The following is a 27,040-nucleotide window of genomic DNA, read 5'->3' on the forward strand; positions in this document are numbered from 1 at the left end:
CTTGTGCGACGAACGCACGTATAGTTAGAAAGTACAGTCGGGCGGAAATTCGGTAGCATCGATTATAAGCCTGTTTTGGGGACTCGATAGTGTTTATCGATTACTGTGAAATCGAAAGTGACGTGTTGTGTTTGTGGTGACTTTCGCTCAGTCCAGGATGATACGTAACGTGAGGGTAAGTCCTGTTATGTTATGGTTGTGTGGTGTGGAGTGGTTAAGTGGCATATGATTGTGTGTGGCGGGTTCGAAGTCTATAGGAAATGTGCTATATAGTTTCCTTGCTTATTATATGGATTTATTATTTAAATTAAATCTAACCGCATCAAGTAACGTCTGTCTGTCACAATTTAGGAGTAGGTATGTTACCCAAAATACATGAATTATGTGTATGAACGACATAATACGGAAAAATAGATTAGGGATAAATAAACGCAGATTGAGTTAGCCTCAAAGTAAGTTCGAAACTTTTGTTACAAGATACTAACATAGCGATACTATATCTTATACCTATAGATAAACATCACAGACCTAGGCCAATCAGGAAAAGTTCGTTTTCTATTATGACCTGACCGGGGATCAAACCCGGAAATTTTTGGTTCAGATGTCCGACAACTGCGCCATAATACGGCCACCTAAAAATAGAAATTACAAAATGATAATAAGTTTTACATACATATGGTCACGTCTATATCCCTTGCGGGGTAGACAGAGCCAACAGTCTTGAAAAGACTGAATGGCCACGTTCAGCTATTTCGCTTAATGATAGAATTGAGATTCAAATAGTGACAGGTTGCTAGCCCATCGCCTAAAAAAGAATCCCAAGTTTGTTAGCTTAGTTCTCAGTCGCATTTTACGACATCCATGGGAAAGAATGGAGTGGTCCTATTCTTTTTTGTATTGGTGCCGGGAACCACACGGCAGTACTAAGTTTTAAAGTAACATAAATAAGTAAACATCTAAGAAGCAGGCCCATTAGAAAAATTTCGTTTTCCTTCAAAAACCTTACAAGCGATTGAACCCGTGGATCGTGGTTTTCCCGTGGTTCAGAGGTTGCACACTACACGTAATGTCCATGCATTTAGATAAAGTTTACTAAGGTAAACAATCAAAGTATCGTTTTATGAAAAAATACCCTTTAAAATGAAGTACCTTCACTTCTCATCTAAAAGACCGTTGGTAGTCTAATTGGTAAGGTGCCCGGTTAAAATGCGTGTGGTGCAAAAAGGCACAGGTTCAAATCCCACCCCGGCCATGTAACAATGACTATTTTTGAAGTTATGTACATTGGTTTGAAAACTAACCGATGTTCTTACGGTAAGGGAAAACATCGTGAGGAAACCTTCACATTCAGGCAACTGGATGTGTAACCATGATCGATCCAATACGGATTAGGTTCCCCTGGAGAGATTACGGAGGTCAGGCGGGAGACGCTTCGTGTAAAACCTGACTTAGCCAATCCAGGATCCATCATCGAAGGTCCATGCGGTGAGGATGCAACTGGGACTTAAGCTAGGAGGAAGAAGGTTAACTTCCCATTCGCTATAGGAGCAAAAGTAATTTAATATGACGTCTGTTATTTCATTTTGCTTTTGAAAAACCTAGGTCGTTTTCCCCGACTTTGTCTCAAAGAAACACGTGCCATAGAGCATTTGCCCTCTACTTAATGAGTTTCAAGGAGAAATTTCACTTTCTTGCTCGCATAGAATTACTGTATGCACAGAAATACCATAAAAAGGTGTGAATTAATCATAAACAGTAAACATTATGCTATTATTGAGATGAGAAGCGTGTGTGATATAATGTTGTTGTGTTGAACTTTTATAACTGAACGGTGAATGAAACAGGACAATTAAGAAGTGTTTTTTTAGATTCGCGATTTTTACGATTTGATTACTCTTGACTTTTTTAGGCGATGGGCTAGCAACCTGTCACTATTTGAATCTCAATTCTATTATTAAGCCAAATAACTAAACGTCGCCATTCTTTTCAAGACTATTGGCTCTGTCTACCCCGCAAGGGATATAGACGTGATCATATATACATGTATACACACACACGCATATATATATATATTACTCTTGACGACTGATGTTAGTGCTTTTATTCTTTAGTCAATTTCTGCAATATTTAAAAGTCCAAATAAATTAAATAAATCATGAAGTTCAGGTTTAGTAGAAAAATCGTGAAGAATCACCACTTCGAGGTAGCATTTGAACCTGTGCCGACACGCATTACTTGCGCATTTTAGCCGGGCACCTTAACCGCTCGACCACAGACGCTTTATTCATATAAACATCTCCTACTACATACATACATACTTTCAATTCATCTCGTTCCCGTACAGGGCAGACAGAGCCAATAGCCTGAAAGTCTCTAAAGCCACGTTCACCAGCCTGCCTTTATTATGAAATTGAGATTCTCGATTCTATTCCCATCGAGTGCCCTACATAGGTCCATCTTGTCCTTGGTGAAACGGTTCTGCATCATGATTTTTAAATGGTATTAAGTAAATACCGTACTATAATAACTAACAATCGATGTTCATATCGCCAATTCGATTAGGAAAGCTGCGCAGTGCAATGCGAAATGACGGGTGTGATACATCATAATTCACACTTGTGGTCAGCCGCGTGTGAATTACTATTTCTTAATAGATTGAGACATATTATATGTGTTTAAGAGATGATTCCACACATATACATACATATATATGGTCACGTCCCTTGCGGGGTAGACGGAGCCAACAGTCTTGAAAAGACTGAATGGCCACATTGAGCTATTTGGCTTAATGATAGAATTGAGATTCAAATAGTGACAGGTTGCTAGCCCGTCGCCTAAAAGAAGAATCCCAACTTTGTAAGGCTACTTAGTCGTCTTTTACAACATCCATGGGAACGAGATGGAGTGGTCCTATTCTGTTTTTATTGGTGCCGGGAACCACACGGCACCCAAAAGATACACACTAGTTTCTATATCAGGAAAAACGTCATAATCACATTATGCTTTACACAACTATTGTCAATGTAAATTAACGATGTTACTTCAGTACTTGTAAACGAACGTAACAATGTAACAAGATGTGTCCGTCACTAAGCCGATTGTAGTGGAACGAATGGGTAACAACAGGCAATTTATCATGCTCTGTCATTGCTAGGCCGTCTAGTTGGCACTTTACTCCATCCTTTTCCTATTGATTTCGTAAAAGGCGACTAGACACATAAGCAATTCACCTACTTAGTCCATATTCTGGTAGTGATGAACGTAAAAGGATTCTTTTTTAATTTGAACTAGCTGCAACCTGTCACTATCTGAATGATGATTAAAAGATTACTTGTAGACTTCATAATTTTTACTTTCGTAAAATTTTTTTGTAACTTTCACAAGCTCCACCCAAAATTCTGGCTTTAGACAGACTATAATTTTGTTGATGCATTTTTATTTGCTCGTGGAATTATCAAACTAATATTCGCAGAATATTTACATATACAATATACTGCCGCATGGTTCCCGGCATTTAAGAATAGAACCGCTCAATAAAATATCTTTTTTGTTGGTGTCGTAAAAGACGACTAAGGTAGGTATAGATTGGAGTTTGAAATGTCAGTTAAGATTTATTATGTAAACTTGAGATTCCTCTTGTAGGCGATAGGATAGTGACCTATAACTATTTGAATCTCGACCCCATTATTAAGCCATACAGCTAAACATGGCCTTTCAGTCATTTCAAAACTGTTGGCACTGTCAATTCCGCAATGGATATAGACGTATAATGTGTATACAATACTTCTGTGCCATCTGTACTCTTTTGTGATAGCATTTTCTCATAGCTTTCCAAAAGCGCTTGTAATTTTTTTAATCGCCCAATCCAGGATTCATGTTCAAAGGCATATCCTGAACTCCTCTTCAAAAGGGTGAGAATAGAATAGAATAGAATAGAATATTTATTTGCTTTTGAATAGGGTTTACAAAAGGTGTAAAACAAAACATATTTCCTCCTGGTCAGCCATTAATTATAGCATGCAAATTATTATAAAATTATACATAAGTCACTTAAGTCAATTAATTCTTAATAAAATGATAAAATATTATGTCAATTTGTTACAATAAATAAAAGAAAAAAATTACTTCACACATAGTCAATATTTGATTTCAAGAAAATAAAATAATTATGAATAAATTTAATTTTTATCTAAAATTGAGGGTGCAACCGGGACTAAAACCCAGAGTTAGAAAACGAATGTATGCTCGTAAACTATGATAAACTGAGATATATTTATCCTTTATGTCACCTTTCTATTTTAATTTCCTTCCACCCTAATGTTGACTGGAAGAGATTGCTTTAGCGATAAGTCCGCCTTTGTACCTCATTACCTGTGTTTCTTTTTCTGTTTTTCTTATTCTTATGGTGCAATAAAGAGTCTATCTATCTATCTCTCATGGCCTCTGTGGCACAGCGGTAGTACGCTTGTCTGTGACACCGGAGTTCCGGGTTCGAATCCCGGCCAGGGCATGATGAGGAAAGGACTTTTTCTGAGTCTTGGATGTTTATCTATATAAGTATTTATTATAAAATATAGTATCGCTGAGTTAGTATCTCGTAACACAAGTCACGAACTTACTTCGAGGCTAACTCAATCCGTGTAATTTGTCCCGTATATATTTATTTATTTATCTATCAATTTATGTATGTAAGACGGGAAGAACTGCTATTTTTCAAAGTCCGCGTGTTACTTAACGCACATGTTAAGGGCAACGACACCAGTTACACAATACACATTGAAAGTGACGCCGTTTTGCTTTCTGAACTGAGTCAAGTTAAATATTACCATTAGTTGTATTGTAGCCAATACCTGTACGAAAGTGATCACGCCCTCTATATTTTTATTCTAGCTATGCCCGCGACTTCGTCCGCGTGGAATAGTTGTTTCGGGCATCATTGAAGCCGTCAAGGATGAATTATTTTCCCCGTTTTTTTTACTTATTCCATTGTTTCTTTGCTCCTTATAGTTGCAGCGTGATGTTATATAGCCTAAAGCCTTCCTCGATAAATGGTCTATTCAAATAATTTTTCAATTCGAACCAGTCTGTAGTTCCTGAGATTAGTGCGTTCAAACAAACTAACTCTCCAGCTTTATAATATTAGTATAGATTGTTTAGGTAAGTACATTGAAACACCTTCTGCTGTGTGGTCCCTGTCATATAGCCACTCTATATCTTTTCCATGGATGTATAATAATTTACAGCAAATTCACAATCATGTAATAAAAAATATAGCAAAAGAAGGTGACCTTATCACTAAGAGCGATCTCTTCTAAGTAACCTGTAAATTGTGTATAAAAAAATAACCCAATATAAATTTTATTTGAGATTTATAACACCCAAGCCTTTGCCTTATGGAAATTTTGACACACACTATGTTTTGTTATCACTACCACACTATTACTGTAGTGAAGTATCAAAAGTAAGATACAGTATTCATTAACATTTTGAGAATGACACTTAATTAGGTCCTGATAAAGTATTAGGTAAATCAAACTGATCAAAGTGGAAAAAAGTCTAAAGCATAGAGTTATAGCGGCAATTAACCATTGATGTGCACTGGCCCTAATAATGTGCTAGGACGAAGAATAAGACTGGTTACATAATACTTTTTTTTAAAATAAATCGAACACATTTAAATTATCATCAAACACAGTTACCTACTTTTGAATTTGCACCCATCAAATACATTATGTAAAGAGTTTAGTTTTTACTTTTTTTTTAATCGATGACCCACAAATGATGTTTTGAACGTCTTCGCGTAGCTTGGCATACTTTCAAATTTTGATAGAATGCATTTATGTAATCATTTGCACTGCATAACAAAATATTATGTCTAATTGAAAATATATTTATTTCCGTCTTTCATTGAGTAACTGTTTTAGATCAGGGGGCTAGCATGGTACAACCGACTAGAGATGAGCAAATGCCCGAGCATGTAAGGCAAATTGGGAAAATTCCCAATAAATGCCCGGGTAAATGCCCAAAGGGAAGAAATATATGGGCATCTATTGGTAATTTTCTCAAATCCTTAAATGCATTTGTCCAACTCTACGCCCGAAGCCGTATTTGTCGTGTGGTAAACTATCGCTGTTTCGTTTTTTATTATGACGTAAAACGGGACAGTGATACTTTATCGCGCCATTCTAGCGAAGCATGTAGTATATGACTAGGCTTTTTCTTCATAAAAACCGTAGGAGGAAATCAAGGTAAAAAAGTATTAACAGTTAAGGCGACAATAATTTTGCTAATATTTTCAGAGCATATAAATTATCAATTTTATAAATGGTTATAAATGTTTATAAGCTGACAGCTGACCCACTTAATATAAATCAAACAGATAATTTAAATCTGTTCCCCCGATTTATTGATACGACTTGCTTTTTGCCTGGTAGATTGAAGTCAAACTACATAAAATCACGTCTCTTCCCCGGGGGAGTAGGCAGAGACTAAATATGTATTTTTCACTTGCCACGATCCCGGCATACTTTCGTTCCCGTTTTGATCATGGTACGTTTGTCTTAGCCTTCCTCTTCTAACGTTCCAATTCACACTCTCCTCATATATTTGATAAGTCAAACTTCTTTCGTTCACCATCACATTCATCTTAACATCCCTTTTCTGTTCCTGTTATTATACATATCTTCTTTTACAGGACAGTATTCCTTTATTATTGTTTAAAATTGTATAGCCCACTGGCCGCTAAGAAAAAAAGTAAATAATTAATTGAAGAAAAATTGTGATCGTCTTTTGTTAATTTTCACAATGATTGTCATGGATTAGAATATCTCACGTTATTTTCATGTTTTAAGTTTTTACATTATAGTTATATTTTGACTTACATGTTTTTACCTAGATAGGTACTAATATAGTATGTACTTCACAATAATTGGAATTCCATTTCACCATCTAAGTATAATACTAATCTTTATATCCGTTGTGACAAATTCTTGCTAGTTTCATCACTTAACATGCTTTTCGGGGCATGAAATGTTGTCAATTAAAAAATTAAATGCATTCCTTACGTCAACTTTAACTATACTTTCACAGATTTGTAGGCAACCTTCTTGGTATACGCCATAGCAACGATTGCCATGATTTTGTTTGTTAGAGATATGTCAAAGATAATTTTTATTGTCAAAGATAATTTTTATTGTCAAAGATTCTTAATTTTTATGTTAATAATATACAGTTATTTTATACTGATTATTTCTGTCCTCTTTTCTCCTTTTATTTTCTGTAGGAATAACTAACTTTATAACTATACTTTCACAGATTCTTGGTACACTATGAATTTTGATTTCTTAAAATATGTATGTATGTACGGTCAGGTCAAGAGTACCCTTGACCGACGAAATTGAATGAAGAAATAATGACTAGCTAATACGGGAGATCACGCTACCGTGAAAATTACCAGAAAAAAAAAACTACGGGATCAAGTACCTATCTTGGGTCAACGTGCTATCTGACCACGTTTTCATATATTTTTATTAAGGTGTAGTGAAGAGCTTTTAGATGAAGACTATATAATTATCTAGTCTTAAAATATACGAATAATCTGACAACTTTTTCTCAGGTTAAGGTACCTACGTAGACTTGTAAACATTTTAATAAGAAAATGTTTTTGGTGGATTAATTTCTCTTTTGATGTTTAGATGGTCTTCACAGTCCTGGCTTTTAGTCCCGGTTTCATCTTCACCACTGGAGAGGAGTCAGGTTTTTACAGGAAGCGACCACCGTAAGAGCATTATTTATTAATATTCAAACACATAACTTTCGAAATAAGTTATTGGTACACGAGGTGGGATTCGAACATGTGACTTTCTGCGCATCTGAGATGTTTAGATTGTGCCAGTAAATACTCGTAATGAATATTAGTCTAAACAGGAAGTGTGCAATCAACACGACTGCGCCAATGAGATCTCGATCCGAGACAGCCACTTTCCTTCCTACAACCTGCTCGGGGTCAACGAACTTATCATTAAAAATATGCTAACTTTTACCTACATTCATTACATCTTATCGTAAACACATTTGGACATATGTAGCTCGATTTGTATCATGTTTTTAAACTGTCAATATTTTTATTAAAAGCTTTTATTTAGTTTGACTTGTATGTTGACGAATCTTTCAAGTTTAATTTGACTCACTTCCCGGTATCCGATTGAGCTGAAATTTTGCATGCTGGTCCAGAATCGATGACAATGCATGTTAATCATAAACGTGACCTGATGCTGCTGCGAGGTTCGGTTCCGTACGAGAAATCTCTTCAGCGGTAAATAGCAGGGACACGAAATTTTGTATACGCATTCATTCATTCATTAACTATGCAACTCCTCAATATTCAACTGCCGGGACTTGAAATTTAATTTGATCTTTTTAGGGCACTTAAATAAAAGCTTGTTTTAAAAGATTTTTATAATTTTTTTTTTTTTACAATATTCGGTTGAATGCTTTTCTGTAAAATTACTTCGGCTACTGCATAAAAGATAGGATTATAAACTTCTTAAAGATTTAAGGATTCTTCTTTTAGGCGATTGGCTAGCAACCTGTCACTATTTGAATCTCAATTCTATGAATTAGCCAAACAAACAGCTGAACGTGGCCTGAAAAAGCTACTTATGTGTTTTGGGTTCGCCCGCCACAAAGAGAAGTCTTCCACTGGGCCAGGGTGTTACTCCTGGAGAACCGTGACTTTGACTTTCAATATAGGGATGGTACAAAACTAACTTACTATAAACTATGCTTGTGTAATTAAGCGACTTGTTCTTGTACTGCAAATTGCTTAGACATTGTTCATTTTTTAATAGCTAACGTAGAGCAAGATATATCCTCATAAAATTTAATAAAAAGGCATTAGATTTATTTGTTATAGGTACTTATTAAAAGTGACTTCTGCTAGACTGCTAGAGTACCTTCGTATTTTTTGTTTATACACACACACAATCAGCAGCTCACTGTTCAATGCAATCAGCAGCAGCACTGTTAGCTCTGTTTACATACATACATACATATGGTCACGTCTATATCCCTTGTGGGGTAGACAGAGCCAACTGTCTCGAAAAGACTGATAGGCCACGCTCAGCTATTTGGCATAATGATAGAACTGAGATTCAAATAGTCAACAGGTTGCTAGCCTATCGCCTAAAAGAAGAATCCCAAGTTTGTAAAGCCTATCCCTTAGTCGCCTTTTATGACATCCATAGGAAAGAGATGGAGCGGTCCTATTCTTTTTTGTACCTACTGGTGCTGGGAACCGCACGGCACCTTGCAGGGTAGACAGATCTAACAGTCCCAAAAGACTGATAGGCCACGTTCAGCTGTTAATTGAGATTCAAATAGTGACAAATCGCTAGCTCATCGCTTAAAAACGTAGGTAAAAAGTTATTTTTTACAGAAATATGAAAATAAGTAGTATTCTTTTTATAATAAAAGAAATATTGTTGATTATTTATATAAAGAATTCAACAACCATTATTATTTATTCGTATAACAAATACAGATTCATACAATTCACCATCAAGCAGGGTGTCTCACGTCGTTACGAACAAACACAATCATCATGTGGAAACGTTTACGTAAAGTAAATAACTATAGTCGCAAGGAAAATAAAAATTGACATGAAGGAAGTGCACAACACTTCATTTCACGGTAGGCCGCCTGTGGAGCTACGCAGTGTTACCAGCTCCAATGTAGACTTAAACTGTACATCACCTTTTAAGAAAATGTAGAAGACTGAAAACGTCTCTTCTGATTAAAACCAATATTTTATGACACTACTTAAAAAGGCGATTATAAAAATGGAGCCTTTTTTTATAATCTCCTTTCCTATGAATTTTTCGTCTTAAGAATTTTTTTGAGGAAGTATTAATTATAAATGGAAAAACCTCCCACGCCATATCGTCAAAGTATCCTACTTTTCAAACTCTACATTTGATATCGAAATATACCGAAAATTAGACATTTTGTGGCGGAAGCCATCTTGAACAAAATTCCATTAAATATTTCTATGAACGCTCCTGACTCATTCACCTTTCAAACAAAAAATAAAATAAAATTGGTACGTCGTTTTGCGAGCTATGACGCCCAAGACACATCAAACTTATAATACTTGTTTGTATCGACTTTTCTGTCAATGTTATAAAAGTGTAGATTTGGATAGCAAAACTGAAAACTATGAAGACTTGATTCAAAACAAAAAATGTAGACCTGCAATTAGAACAGTGAGGTTGGCAACACTGTACTTACTCTAGGGCTGACATGTTGTTAGACGTGATTTTTCTTGGGCGGATGTACTGTCCTTGATACATATGGGGAAATTGGATTGCAGATTTACCCTAATTAGGTATTTGAAGGGTTTATGTGGTAAGAACGATCGAGTATATTTTAATATAACCTTTGAGTATTTAACCAAACTTTACACATACGTTATATGGGGGAGGCACGCAGAAATTATATATCTATGGCTGAAGTATAATTTGACCCCAAAGACATTATGAATAAATTGAACTGAGGCGTACTTATCTCTAAGCAATCTCTTCCAGCCAACCTTTGGGCAATATTTTGCCTTGCTCTCATTTCTTGTATGACTGTCTATCATTGAAGAGAGTACGAATGTCGATGAAGCGCAAGAAGTATGCAAGTTTATGGCAAGTGACCCCTTCTTACCCCTCCTGGAAAGAGGCATAAGTTTATGTTTGTTTCTAAGCTATACTGAACACATCTAATTGACTCGAGTGCTGCCTCGACAACAAAAAACTTGCGAATCGACAGCCGTCTCGCATCAGTGTGTTCACAGCCTAACAATAAGTGAACAAGGCCCAAGTGTGGCTATCCGGGCCAAAACCAACGAAAAGAAAGTATCACATCGCATTGTTTGGTATGACACAATCTTGTTGTTGCGTAATCAATCAATGTTATTATGAACATCGAGCATTTTACGCGACTGCCGAAAAAGGGATGTGTTTTGATATGTTTTTTGTAAACATAGTTAAGTACAAATTACTTATAGTAGGTTGAAAATCCACATCCACAAATCCGTAGAAGCTTTTGCATTATATAATATTACTAGCTGTGCCCGCGACTTCGTCTGCGTGGAATAGTTATTTTGGGCACCATTGAAGCCCTCAAGCATCTAATACTTACAGCGTGATTGTAATATAGCCTAAAGTCTTCCTTGATAAATGGTATATTCAACACAAAAATAATTTTTCAATTCGAATCAGTAGTTCCTGAGATTAGCGCGTTCAAACAAACAAACAAACTCTTCAGCTTTATAATATTAGTATGTATGGATGATGAATATAATTTTCTATTGTTTAGTGTATCGGTATAGAAATATGGCTTATAATTGAAAGAGAGATCTATATAAATATAAACTAGTAACTTATTTTTTTTAACCTATCGTATCTCCGCCTTATGCTGTAAAGCCAACGATACTATGATAAAATAGTGTCTAGTGGCAATGAATAAGATGTTAATAATTAAATATCTACGGGACAGATTACACAGATTGAGTTGGCTTCGAACTAAGTTCGAAGTAAGATAGTAACTCAACGATAATACGATATGACAAAGGCATTTTTCAAAAGCATACCTAAACTCCCATAGGAAAATTAGTGCTTAATAATGTGAGAATTAAGTCAAGACAAGGTTGTCAGATCGTGGAAAATCATTATTATGCACCAATAATACTAATTAATGAACACGAAAACACAATATAATTAAGATTTTTAATCTATTGGTCTGTTAATTATGAGAAAATCTCAACTGGTTTTAATCGAAAATTCCCTAAGATGCATTCTTATGCACTGTATTGACTAGGTGAGAAAATGATTCTTGTTTATTTTTACTTTGATGTAATAATACTCGTATGTAGTTTTACCACTCAAAATAAATATACACAGGAAAGAATACACATAGATGCCCATAGATATCGTAAAAGGCGACTAAGTGATAGTATACTTGGTATTTAATTTTTTAGGCGATTGGCTAGTAACCTGTCACTATTTAAACCTCAATTCTATCAATGAGCCATGCAGCTTTTAATAACTGTTGGCTCTGTCTGCCCCGCAGGGGATAGACTCTCTAATTTCTCAAGTAAAAAAAGGTACTGTAAAAAATCGAAGCTAGTTAATTAGTATTCATGATTATTAAAAAATAATTAAATTAAAATCTACCTTCCTGAAAAGTTTAATCTTTATTTTCAGTTCAGTGGTTTTTAAGACCCACACAAACTAAATCTCTGCGTCTAGAGATTTGGAATTTGTTATGTCAAGTTTTTATGTAGTCATCGAGTCTAATAAGACGAGATTTATCGAATAACTTGCTTGATCGTAAATCAGGCGAAGCCATGGTCGTCTTCTGTTAGTCGTATAAATGGTGTCTCGATGGACTACCACGTCAGCAATATAATTAACGTTTATTGTTTGGAAAATTCTTTAACCATTAATAACTTATATACGTTTCACTTCGCGTTGAGAAGTAAGTTGGAAAAGAATATTGTTACGAAATACTAACCCAACGTTACCTGCTATATTTTATAATACATATTTTAGATAAACATTGAAGACATAGGTCAATTAGAAAAGAAAAATTACCCTTTTCTGAAATCCTGTATTATCTTTAAAGTTTATACTTAAAAACAAAGAAGAACTACATAACCTCAAAATTTTTATACTGGTTATCTAATAAGAGGAAACACTTGTATTTCTAAATAATTTCATGAAATTAGCACAGAGATCGATTATTATTTAGGTGTAAAAAATGTTATAACTTTTTGAGCGAAACGGGTAAAAGTTTTTCAAATATTATTTATTTATATAAGTAGTTGATTCTCTAAGTTAAAAAAACTATATAATTTAAATTGATGTATGACACATATGATAGACAACCACCGGTCGAAGTTGCAAATGCACCTTCGTGTGAAAATGAGTATAATTTTTTACATTGCACATAGAAAATATGCTCGTATTGACGTGACATTCGTTTTGCAACTGTGAACGGAAATCACCTCGTTATTTTATTATTTTATGGATATTTGGTTAGACTTTTAACTGACTGTTTTCTGTTACTCCATCCTTGTTAAAATGAAAATCCAGTTAGCTCTAATTCCCGTGGGAATTTCGGGAAATTCTCACTTAGGGCGTTCCGACGATTCATGTAAGAAATGCGCTGCCCTTGCGCATGCTTTCTCGCGCTCTTTCTTGTCTCCCTACAAAATCTACTCCTTTATCTGTAGGTATAATTACTGAAATGACTGACCAATTAAACTTTTCGTCACACCTAACGGAAGCGCGGTCGTCGGTAGCTGTGACGTCACAGCGCGAGACGCCGGCGCGCGCGCATTTACTTTCGCTTTTCACTGCCAAGGCTCGCTCGGCTCGAGTCGTGACATTTCGGATGATTCTGTATGACATACTTGTATGCTAGTGTTTATGTAAGCCGGATTTGTTGACCCAAGAGTACTTGATATAAAAATACTTTAAAATTGATATGATGGTAACTACTTATTTGATAAGTTGTGGTACTAGGGTGTGAAAGAATGTGTAACCTAGCAATAAGGTGAATGAAAAGTAAAATAGTAGGTAAGACCTCTAAGGATACGGGGGAAACTCACACAAAATAATAATAAAAGCGAAATATTATAATATATGTACCTACCCATACATTTATTGTAATGTTGAAATAGCTTTAATTGTTTCCTAAAAATAAAAGACAATGGTCTTAATCGTAACTATCAATCTATTTTAGAAATTATTATTACGCATTTTACTAATATCTTTTTAATAGCTCTTTTAGAGGTTTGAACGAAATTTACATTCGAAAGTCTGCGAATATATGTAATCCTCTTGAAATAAAATCCATATACCAAAAATCAGTGTTAATCAAATAAAGATAAAAAAAATCCATATACCAAAAATCAGTGTTAATCAAATAATGATAAAAAAAATCCATGTACGAAAATTAAGTGGTAATTAATTAGTTATAAAATTCTTGTTCTCCCTCTCGGTTACGTCCTAATCTCTCTGGAAAAGAGCCCGGGGTGCGCCTTTGACGATAATTGTTGATTGAGTAAGTCAAATATTCACTCTAAACGACTCCCGTCTGACCTTTGCAGGGAAACCATATCAATTTTGGATCAAGATTACACATCCAGTTTCTTAAAAGTGCAGTTGTGCTAATCATTTGACGGCCTCTGCGGCGCAGCGGTGGCACGCTTGTCTGTGATACCGGAGGTCCTGGGTTCGAATCCTGGGGTAGCGGCCGTTTAGCCTCCATAGACAAACATACTCTTTGACTTGACTTTTTAGACGACCAAAACTGACAGACTTATGAAAAAAAGGACAATCGAAACTCAGACAAGACGACATTAAGACGCACCTTGAACAGGCAAAATTCTGTTTTATTTAGACAAAGACCTAGCAGACCCTCCGCCCGTTCACCTGGCCAGGGCATGATGAGAAATGAACTTTTTCTGATTGGCCTTGGTCTTGGATGTTTATCTAAATAAGTATTTATTTTAAAATATAGTATCGTTGAGTTAGTATCTCGTAACACAAGTCTCGAACTTACATCGAGGCTAACTCAATACATACATACATATAATCACGTCTATATCCCTTGCGGGGTAGACAGAGCCAACAGTCTTGAAAAGACTGATAGGCCACGTTCAGTTATTTGGCTTTAAGATAGAATTGAGATTCAAATAGTGACAGGTTGCTAGCCCATCGCCTAAAATAAGAATCCCAAGTTTATAAGCCTACCCCTCAGTCGCCTTTTACGACATCCATGGGAGAGCGATGGAGTGGTCCTATTCTTTTCTATTGGTGCCGGGAACCACACGGCAAGTCAATCTGTGTAATTTGTCCCGTATATATCTATTTATTTTTATTTTATTATCTTTATCCCCAGGTATGGATCTGCGTCGCCTGTCTCGCGTCGTCACTGGCCGCGCCAGCTCCTATGCCGTACCCCCTGGCCCTTGACATCATCGACCTTGCAGCCATCAGCAGAATGTCACCACAACAATTGGAGAAACTAGCCGAGGGATTAGCAGCTGAGGAGATCATGAGGTAGTCTGCACACTTCTATTTTCTTATATAATTATCAATTCAGATAAGATAATGATTTCTTGGTCCACGCCCCGGACTCTTCCAGAGTGGATGTAATCGGTACTAAGGGATAGGCTAGCAACCTGTCACTATTTTAATCTCAATTCTATCATTAAACAGCTTTTGTGGCGTATTGGTCTTTTCGAGACTGTTGGATCTGTCTTCCCCGCAAGGAATATAGACATGACTATATGTATGCGTGTATGTATTATCACTTAGACAGGATTTTAAGCAGCCACTTTATCCCAGATACTTAAACTGGTGTTCACACAGCTGCTAGAATTAAAATGATAAAATTTTTATCCAGGACAAAACGATCATCAGCTCAAGCGCTCACGGCAGTAGTCTCGAAGGCATCTGGTCTTCAGTCCAAAGTCAGCCTGCTGGGCCAGGCTTCAGCAGGAGCAGCCACGCTCATAGCATCTGCTTCCAGTAAAACTGGAGGCCATAGTGATGAACATGGGTACTCGTACGAACCAGTAAGTATATATATTTTTCATACCGTCTCCGTTGTTCAATATGTCGGCCTCTGTGGCTAGAGTAGGTAGTACGCTTGTCTGTGACATCGGAGGTCCCGGGTTCGAATTCCGGCCAGGGCATGATGAGAAAAGAACTTTTTCTGATTGGCCTTGGTCTTGGATGTTTATCTATATAGGTAAGTACCTATTTGTTATAAAATATAGTATCGTTGAGTAAGTATCTCGTAACACAAGTTTCGAACTTACTTCGAGGCTAATTCAACCAGTGTAATTTGTACAAAAAAAATATTTGATAGCTATGAGTTGTCGGTAGGCCCAAATAATTTTAGATTGCTTCTGAGACGTCCGAAGGTCCGAAGGTTTTCATACAATATCTGCTTTTGGAATAACCAAATTTCCTCGTAGTCTATTATACCGCTGAAGATATTAGAATGATACACGCCTTCAAAATTAAAGCGAAACTAAGCTGTACGATTTTTTTGTTACAGTAAGTACTCTTCTGTTTGCGTGTTGAAATTAGGAGTATTGTCCGTTTCTAAGTTGTTTTTAGTAGTTTGAGTCATGTGTGCTCATTCGTGTTGACAACAAAATGTAGACCATTACATAGTACATAATCTCAATTCTTTGATTAAGTCTTCCAGACCAGCTCAATTTCATCTTTGAAACTTCAGGACTCTGTCAAAACACTGTTAAGTCATTGGCCCATTTAAAAATTCTTTTAAATTACATAATTCATCAGATTATATTTAGAATTCAGAGTATTTATAGAAATTCCAATTTCATTCTAGTCTAGCGATTGAAGTTGAGGGTACAAAAGTCATGTCATCACCACTGTTTGAAATATAACAACAATGCCGTAACAATTTTTTATCACTCTACAGCAAAGCGAGAAATATGACTACTGGGGTTTGAAGAAGTCGATATTCTACACGCTATTCCAGGCTGTTAAGGCCATCACGGGAGGAGTGACGATCCTCAAAGGACAGCTGATAAAGGGAGGTGGTGCATTAGCAGCGACCCTGGGTAAAGTGATCTCTGTGAAAGGAGACGCCGTCAGTAACCTTGGGAAGAAGATCGTTAGCTCAGCAGCCCTGAGTCATAAGAAACCACATTGTAAGTATGTCTCCCTTTTGGTGACGTCATACATTATAAAATCAGTCTTATTTCCTGGGGAGAAAGCAGAGATTTCATATTTAAACGTGCAACGATCTGTGCATACTTTTTGGCTTCATATAAATTCATCTATATGTTTTAGACAGAATTTCATACAATCGTCGCAATTGGTAAAATAATAAATTGCTATAGCAATAATTGTTTCTAATTGTCAGCATGAATCACGTTGTATTTTGGTACCTAGAAGTTCAAGATACTAGAAACTCAAGATAAATAGGTAGATATATGAATTTTGAAAAAACCTTTACTAGGATATAATCTGAATACTTATATCCTAGTAGTTATATCCTCCTCATATTTTGATTGTCAAATTCTTTGACAGTCGATCATGGTCATTTATAGATTTTTAAGATAATTCTAAAGCTGCTTCATAGATTGTCCTAAACTACTACAGTTGTTCTAAAACTAATGTAAGATTATAATATTTCCAGCTACCCCCGTATACGGGCCACCCCCACCCCCCGCGCACGTCGAGTACGCGCCCCCTCCAAGCGGCTACGGCGCACCCACTGCGCCTGCGCATTACTCCCACACGGGACCATCCGCTCCTACGGGATTCGCCGCACACAAATATCCTGCGCATTTAGACGGTAATGACTATTTATTTTCATTTATGACCTAAAGAAAAATAAGATTATCCTAAATAGTGGAATTTGAATACCTTTTTTGCAAACACAAAATTTTATTTTTAAAAATGTAAGCCAATATATGAACAATTAAATTAATGATTTGTTCGTAGCTTAAGATAATTGTATGACGTAACGCATTTAAGTATAACATTTAAATAAGTTGTTAAAACAATTGGTTTTGATAATAAACCACAAAGATTCGGTATGTTTACGAGAATAATTTTTGATAAAAGTGACCTGACATATTTAAAAACAAATTAATCATTAAATGAATAGATTAAATATAATCAATCCATAAAAATTTAAGATGAATTTGAAATAACCTTTTGACACAATTCTGCATCCCTTATGCAAAAAGGCAGTATGAAAAAAGTTTTCAAAATTTCTACCTTTAAACTAAGCAACGGATATTAATGCAGTTATCACTTATACATATTTATAAAATTTATTTATGAAAGTAGTTATATACATACAAAACATTTTCTTCAAAAGGCTGCGATATATATTTAATTAACGAATTGCATTATTGAACTTATATCATAAACAGGTATATAGGTATATAAATAAATAGACATGGTCAAATTCATCACAAAACCAAAAATTAAAAAAAAAAAATAGGGGAATTTTCTTGAATAGGTGCACATCCATACAACATTTTCTAAATTTCACAACTTGAAACAGGAATCAGTTAATATCGAAAATCACAAATTATACAAAAAAAAGCTATGCAACCGTATATAAATGTGGGTTAAGTGATGTAACCCGGGTTAAAGTTCCGAAAACCGCCGGAACTGACGATGTAACAGTTCCACAACTTTTGTAACACACAACACAACTATTACACAAGTGAGGCTGCGCGTTGACCTGCGCGTTCGCATGTTACGGTTATTTTTAGCATGTGTAATTACATGTGTAGAAATAAAAAAAAATATATAACTTTTTTTTATAATTTCATATATATGAAATTTATATATATTTTTTTTTAATTTAATTGCTTGTTTATATTTATAATTTGACAAAGCATTGTAAAATATTATATAATATAAAATATATATCAATTTGTTTTGGATTGTTTTAAGAACTAACATACGAGACATATTATACATATTTTGTGGTTGAATTAAAATTAATTAATAATTGTTCAGAAAAAATGAAAAGAGATAATTTAAAATTAAATTAAATATATGTGAGCTGTAAAATAGGAAGAATGAAGAATCAAACTAAAAAAATATTTATTAAAAAAAATCTTAAAAAGTTACTAACGGCTTAAATTGAGCAGAGTCTCTCTCTGCCAGATTAAAAAGTTTTCTTGGCAAAGAATTATGATGAAAATAAGAATCACATGCTTTAGGTCGATACACATCTTTATTTAAATTCAGAACAGATGAGATGATACAATGGTAAATGCTTGGGAAAGTCACGTAATATTTAGTATTGTTTATCTACACGACCATAACCTTATCTAGTCAAACTTTTATTCTTATTTGAATTGGTTATAACGTTCTGAGTCATTTATTTATTTATTTATTCATGGTTGTTTATAAAATCAAGTTTATATTTAGTAAAATCAATAACAAGTTAATTTATGTTATGTCTTTCTCGCAAGTCTAATATCTTCTATCCTATTTTAATTCAAATAAGAGAAAGCTCACCGCATAGACGAGTCAACGCGCCTTAATTATATCAATTAAGGCTAACATTGAGAAGATTAGGTAACAGTGTATACAATCTTTATTCTGGATTCTGTTCTAGAAAAACATAACTTATGTTATTTAAGTTGATGAGGTTGATCCAATTGAATTTATATGAGTGAAAATTTTATATTAACCATGAGTTAAAAATCAATTAAACAAAATAATCATCAATATCTGAAGAAGAAGGCTGATAAATAAATAGTTAGAAATATTATAGAAAAAAAAATTAGGATACTAAAGCCCAATATATTATTCAACCATCTTACTTACTTTACTTTTTGGTGCTTGATTGGAAATTATCTTGCCACAATTATAATCCCAGAAGGAAATATACAAATACACACTTGACTTCTTTCTCATACCTATGTTTATATATTGCGTGCTATAGGTTAATATCATAAGGAAAAACTTTCGTAGATACACAATAATTAAAATAAAAACATTATATTTGTTGTATTTCCAATCGCGTGCAGGAAATAACTGAAATAAGAAAAAAATAATTTTAATGTATATTTAATACCCTATAAAATAAAGAAGACACTTTTAATATAATAGTTTCCTTTGTTACATGTTGTCATTTTAGTATCATTAAATGTCTCATTATAATATATGAAATCATTATACTCGCATTAACTTTACAATTATATGCGCAAGGTAGGGAAAGTGAAAAATCGAAACGCTGAAAACAAAATCTGTCGAATTAGGTTCCTTTATAATTTTACCTAAACAATGACAAATTTGGTTTTACCCAATATTTTTTATTTTCGAGAAATTATTAAGATGAAATTTATTTTTCAGAAATGATAGTCATGTCGTCGGTCACGGGGGATGACCATTCAGACTCTGAACCCCCACCATTCCCCTCCCAACACCTCATGGAGAAATACTATGATATGGTTAACGAAATTTGGTAAGAAAGACCTTCCAGTAGGTCTTCTCCTTAATTCTTCTTCTAGAGTGCTGTTACTCTTATTCCTATATGCAACTTCAATGCATTTTCAATAAAAAAAATGAGATGTTTACTCTTTGTAACTTGGATGCATTTTCCTTTAAATACTTACTCTAGAAAACTGAATTTCAAATTTACTTATCTGAATTTTACTTAGTTCTCTTACTCGAGAAGTCTCTCATCTTTGCATTCTGAATGATTCTCAACGTAAAACTGATTTTATTCCTGTCTGCAACTTGAATGATAATTTAATTAAACACTCGAAAATTGAATGAATCTTATTAATTTTCTTGCAATATTTTTGCACACTCTTATTCTGTTTGTGTATACTCTAATTCTATTGTGAATATCTGAGTACATTTCTTTAAATATTCGCAATCTTCCTTCAAAAGATTTCCTTAATTGATTTGAACAATATATTTTTTAACCATGTAAATTGATTCACTGTTTATTCTTTTCTCGTCTTTGTACAAAACTTAACATTTGTTTCTAATAAGTCTTAGTATTGAACTTGGATACCTATTACGTCAAGATACTAGGTTAACAGAATCGTTTCTTATAGAATGTATGGCGTGTCAACATAAAAAAAAACAATGTAAAATTCATGTGAGTTTTGCCGCACTGAGAAGACACAAAAAATTTTCATTGTTAATAAAAAACGATAAACATATATTTTTTATAGCACTAAGAAGGTACTAACATACCACGGGTATTATACTAGTTCTGTGCTTTGTGCTACGTTACGCACTTACGTCACACGATAATCACTCGCGCGTGATATAAAAGTACGTGTCTTTAGACGCGTGTTCCATAATGTATCGTATAAGCGAGTTTTATAAGAAGACATGACTGACTTTTACGATACAGAAACCTACCTAATTCGGGGATAAAAGATTTCAAAACAAGTGATAAGCTCATTAGAAAACTTGCCATATAATATGAACCAAAAGGCGTCTTCGTAAATGCTAGGCAATAATATTTAAAAGCCGAAGAGTTTGTTTGTTTGTTTGAACGCGCTAATCTCAGGGACTAAAGGATCGAATTGAAAAATTCTTTGTGTTGAATAGACCATTTATCGAGGGAGGCTTTAGGTTATATAACATCACGCTGTAACTTTTAGGGGCGAAGAAATAATGGAAAAAGTGAAAAGAAAGGGAAACATTATTCATTCTTGAGGGCTTCAATGATGCCCAAACTATTCAACGCAGACGAAGTCGCGGGCACAGCTAGTGCTAGGTAAAGTTGCCAGCCATGCCTCGGTTAACAAGAAAATGTACATTTTTACTACCTACAAGCCCACAAAAAGCAAAAGATCTCTGTGGATACTATTCCACAATTCAAAGATATAATATTAATAAACTTACGTAGGCATTTTATATATCTAAGTAATACTTTAGTTCCTAGTAGGTATTTCCATTTTTTTTTCAGAGTTTTCACTTTTTTCCCCTCATCTTTTCCGGATGATTTCTCTTTATGTCCCACATCTAAACGACCTTCAAATCTTGTTCAAAACGTATTTGCATACGTCTACTTTCGCTTTCAAGCGGAAACTAATATTTTCACTGTGACGAAACTACAACGTGCTATATTTTTCTTCTTCAATTGATTGATATTCTTTGACAGAGTCATGTGTGATATTTCCTTGCCACTAGCATTCTTTGTTGCCCTTTAAATAGCTTGCATACTCCATTGCGCATGATTCGATTACACCAAAACTTGACGTTTAACGTCATATATAAAATATTTAAATTCTGAGCTAATTGAGATATAAATGCTGGATTATAGTAACAAAATTGTAGCGAACATTTTATCCTTAACGTTGTGATAATTCTTTTCCGTATTTGTTTGTTGTAAATAAATTTCTCAAACATATCAGTGTAACTATAACTGATTTTAAACATTCGTGTTGCATTATCCTATTTATTTATTAATAGTATCAGTGTAAATATGCAGAGATTTACCTTATTTTTTCTGTGCTACATATCTTTGATTTTTTTTATAAATACAGTGCATACCAAAGATACATTAAGCTCATAAAATATTAATCTTTTTAAGCATAAATAAAGCAAAGGTATCTTTTTCTGTTCAATCGTCTAATGATGTAATATTTTGCGGAAACCTAAAGGAGATTGTAAATCGTCTTTGCCCCAGATATGGGTTCCCTTTACCAAAGTAACGCATTGTAGTATACTAACTATAGTGAAAGCATATTATATCACATTCTAGTTAGACCGGTCGCTGTGGATTCCGTATACTAGATCCTTTTGAAATAATACTCAATGCCTACCCGATTATCTTGTTACTAATCCTACATTACCTTAAATTTTAATGCAAGGGTGAGGACAACTAGTCTTGATTTATAATTTTTGACGTATTAAAACTCTGGAATAGATAAAAAGATGTGTATTAGGTAAACGTTCAAAAAAGGCGGGAAGATTTTTCTTCTTTTTTTTAACTATGGAAATTGCGCACAGATAACTAATTGGCGCAAACAAAGAGTATGCTATAGGCTAAATGTATATAAATTACACAAAGAAAAATAAGTCATAATAAGTAAGTTATTTAGGTACATATTCAAATATAGATTACCAAACTGTAAAAAAATGTGTTTATGTATAAATGTGAATATATAAGTACTTAGGCATTACATAAATAAATTTACGGACTAGTTTTGTAATATATGTACTGTACAAATATATTTCCCCTTAAAAACCATCAAAGCCTCAGCTTGTGAATTGCATAATTTATTTAATTTCTGTAGCTAAATTTAAAGCATCATCTGTAATAAAATATAAATTAACTTTCTAAGAATCTGACGCGCGCTGGGTTATGAATATACCGAATGACAAGTATTGAATCATTGTCAATACGACATGTTTCGCGTATTCAATGGATACGTAAAAAATGTTCTTACACAAGAATTCTTCCGGCTGTATGAACTAAGAGGTCAGAGGTAAAATTTCCCTTTAAAAAAATTACAATGTCATGTTTTATTCAATAGACTATGAGATAAGAGTAGGTTTGCTTGTCTGTACCTATTTTGTTGTAATAAAAAGCAAAACCTACCTAATAAAACCCCTTGTTGTGACATTTCCAATAGGAACAAATTACGTTCATAGTTTCTAAGATAAGCCCACACATACAGACAGAGAAAATAAAGGACTTCAAAATAAGACTTTATAATAGGACTTATATAGATGTCGTAAAAGGCGACTAAGGGATAGGCTTACAAACTTGTGATTCTTTTTTAGGCGATGGGCTAGCAACCTGTCAATATTTGAATCTTAATTCTACCATTAAGCCAAATAGCTGAACGTGGCTATTCAGTATTTTCAAGACTGATCGCTCTCTTTCCTGCAAGGGATATAGACGTGACCATATGTATGTATGTACTTATATAGTGATTTGAGCATATTCTGCCTAATGGTGAGCAAGATAAATTTTTCTCATCCATGATGGTAAAGTTGATTTGCATTCTTGATCAAAGACTGAGTCTAGGCTTAAGCTTCAGTTCAGGGATTACTTAAGACATAAGTATCGGGTTTTCGAATATAAGCCGCTATTTTACCGCAGACAAGCCGCGAACGCATCGCTCGATGTGTGAAAGTCGGGGACTGCATTTTTGTACCTACCTACATATGAATGGAAAGTTACAGGGCAGTTGCCCAAGAATAACTAAAAAACCTTTACTCATAAACTTATTATTTTCATTATTTTAATTTTTTTTTTTTGCTGTAAGTATGTATTTTCTTTTTGTATCTGTTATATGAAATAGTTCTTGTAATGTTTTTTTTTTTGTTTGAAATAATATCTTCTAGCTTACTATTCAAAATCTTCATCTAATTCTTATCTTACTGTGATTTATGATTTACTTATTCGTACGTAAGTGTACGTATTTTAAGATAACACTTATTTATATTAGTCCCAAATTGGAATTTTAATGTACTATTTGATTGAATTCAACTATCATCAATTAAAAAATCAACTAACGTTATTGAAGAAAATTATTGAATTACCAAAGTAAATATACAACACTTAACTTTTTTTGTGAGCGCAACCGGATATAAGAAATACTATAGGAAATTTACTCAATTGTATATTCTCAACAATTTCAGGAACAAAAGTGACCTAGTACATAAAATGGATTATTACATAATGCTTACCCAACCGACAAATAAAGACGAGTTCGTGAAAGGTGTCCGTTCGGAAAGACCCAGTCTTGTTAGTCTCAAACGCGGCCAATTTATTTCGAGTATGTAATTTAGATTACATAAATTGTAGACATAAGTTGTAAAAATTATTTATTGTACACTCATTTTAGGTAAGAGTTAAACAAAACGTTGTAATATGTGTGTTTGTAAACTTACAAGGATTTCAACAATGAAAAATATAATTTTCTTAAAATTTATATTTTTGTAGGTAAAATTCAAAAAACTTTTTTAGATTTAGATTTGTAATTTGAAGATAATTTATTATTATCTATTCAGTAAGAAATAAAATAATACGAAATCACAGATCATGCTTAGTGCTATTCTAAGCTCTACATTTTTTATAGTCTAGTTAAACTTATACAAAAAACATTAAGGAAAATCTTCAAAAAATGTTTCAGATTGTCGACATCCAGCGCCATCTAGTTTTAACGTACTTAATATACAAGATAGCTCTAAATATAAAACTAACTAAAAGATTAAATAATTGTATATTTTCATATACATACATACATACAGTCACGTCTATATCCCTTGCGGGGTAGACAGAGCTAACAGTCTTGAAAAGACTGAATGGCCACGTTCAGCTATTTGGCTTAATGATAGAATTGAATGATAGAATTTATTTTCATATAAAATAGTATTTATAAGTTCTTTTATAATTTAATGTTTATTTTCATTTTTTTTCAATTTTATTCTAGGATCGAACGTGTACCAGAGTGTACCCATATACTTTCACAACATAGGTACTACTTTATACACGCACATTATACACAATAACAGTACATATCACTTAATTATAGGTAGATGTACATTATTGATACAAATTACTAACATTTAGGTTCAAAGCTTTAGTGTTTTTGAATTGCTCGAATTCTGAATTAAGTTAAAATTACTAATTTTGATTATTTAATACATATGCGATAACTAATTTATATAAGAGTGTTGCTACTATTTATAATTGATAATAGTAATATTTGGGCTGGCTGGTTAGGTACTATAAAAAAGTCTACTTTAAAAAAATGGTAAACATGTCGCTTAAAATTCCATTCTAACAAATAATTCTAAACCAGCCTATGTAAGTACAAATAAAAAAACACAAATTCGAGCAAATCATTACCAAAACGCACCACAATAACATTAATAAAGATAGACTCTGACTTCATGACTAAGACTGGAACGCTTTTTGAGACAGGGCGAGGGAAACTGAATGGGTTGCACGCTGGAGTGCTATTACTGACACCACTCGGCGAGGCCTCCCCGAGCGAGACCCATCAGGCCACGGTCAGCCACACGCCGCTCGAACCACCGCCGTCCATCATACACTCGGTCTACAGCGCCATCAAAAACGCATTCTCCTCGGCGTCGCCAGAATACGCCGCAGAAGACCTTACAGCGTCCCACCAACCTCCACCCCCACCACAGCCTGTCCCACCATTCAAACCCATGTCGTGGGGAGCTGTCAACTCTTACGGCGAACCGGCCATGCCTGACGCATACTCAGATTACGATCCCAGACACCCTCACCCCCCATTCGACTACGCCGCCTCCAAAAAATCCATCGTCCCCACTGCCCACGCGGTTCACAAAGGATTAACTCCTGAGAAAATACAAAAAATCAACCGTAACTTAAACAAATTAGCGGCGTACATGAACGAGAACATCCAAAGGTCCTCAGAAGACCTTCCAACTTTCACTGGGTTGGAGAAATATAAGGATATGCTCAAAAAAGGGCAGGTCCCCCTTTTCCCGACTCCAGTAGTTACTGATAATGAAATCGGCGTTTTGCCGGCCGAGTTCCTCTCGTCTGATCCCACTACTGCCACCAGTACTACGACGACCACTACAAGTACGACCACTACAACGACAGAAAAGCCTGTCACTACTACAGAAGAGAATAGTAACAGAAGAAAAGATGCGAAGTATATTCTTCGTGGGAACAGGATAGTTCAAGTTTGAAAAGACTGACTTGACTGACTGAAGGTATGTCCACGAATGATGACTGACTAATTTGAAAACTCTTAAGGAGTGGTACCTTCTTTCTTATTTATACCTTTGGTAATAAAATAAGAGAGATACCATTTCTAATAATGACTTGTGACTAATCAGACTTCTTACCACATGACTAAAACTAATACGGTAATTTATGTATTATATATTGTAAGGAGGTAGTGTATGTTTCCACTCACATTGCACATTTGTACTTTATACAACACAAACAGCTATACTGTATATAATGCATATTTCTATTTTCTTGTATTTTTCAAAATTCTGTAACATCTAGCAATAACTTCATATTTTGTCATTACATTTTTCTCTTGTATCTATAATTTTTCAATTAACGCAAAAAAAATTGTTTTTGAATATTTATAAAATTTCTGTTTTATTTTTCATGTCTTAGTTATTTCTTTGCTATATAAAACTGAATACATCCTATACTTCTCTTTATAAAGTTTCATTTTGATAATTTTTTAAACATATACACAAGTAGGTAATTACCCACAGAGTAAAATTAATATGATATTTATTTGTTACAGATAACAAACAAATTCAAATAAGTTGCCAGTATTATTATTTTATGATAGATGTTTCAGAATAAATTATTACATTAAAATAGTATTAATTAAATCGTTTAAATATTTTCAGAGCTCCCTCACCAAGGTGCAGTATTGGGTACAGAGGATTTGCAGCACTACTACGTCTAAATTAGGACTTAGAATCCCTTATCAAATACTCGGTGATATAGACGGTAGAAA

The 27,040-nt window shown here is 34.2% G+C and overlaps 1 protein-coding gene across 1 annotated transcript; it reads left to right on the top strand.

Moving 5' to 3' along the window:
* Nucleotides 1–26,288, top strand: LOC106142916 (uncharacterized). Its single transcript, XM_013344864.2, has 6 exons — nt 1–175; nt 14,953–15,113; nt 15,460–15,631; nt 16,513–16,744; nt 17,236–17,394; nt 25,480–26,288. The coding sequence occupies exons 1-6, from the start codon at nt 158–160 to the stop codon at nt 26,241–26,243; spliced, it is 1,506 nt and encodes a 501-aa protein (XP_013200318.2). The 5' UTR covers nt 1–157; the 3' UTR covers nt 26,244–26,288.
* The last annotated feature ends 752 nt before the right edge of the window (nt 26,289–27,040 follow it).

The sequence above is a fragment of the Amyelois transitella genome, chromosome 9, assembly GCF_032362555.1.
Source record: "Amyelois transitella isolate CPQ chromosome 9, ilAmyTran1.1, whole genome shotgun sequence".
Classification (NCBI taxonomy): domain Eukaryota; kingdom Metazoa; phylum Arthropoda; class Insecta; order Lepidoptera; family Pyralidae; genus Amyelois; species Amyelois transitella.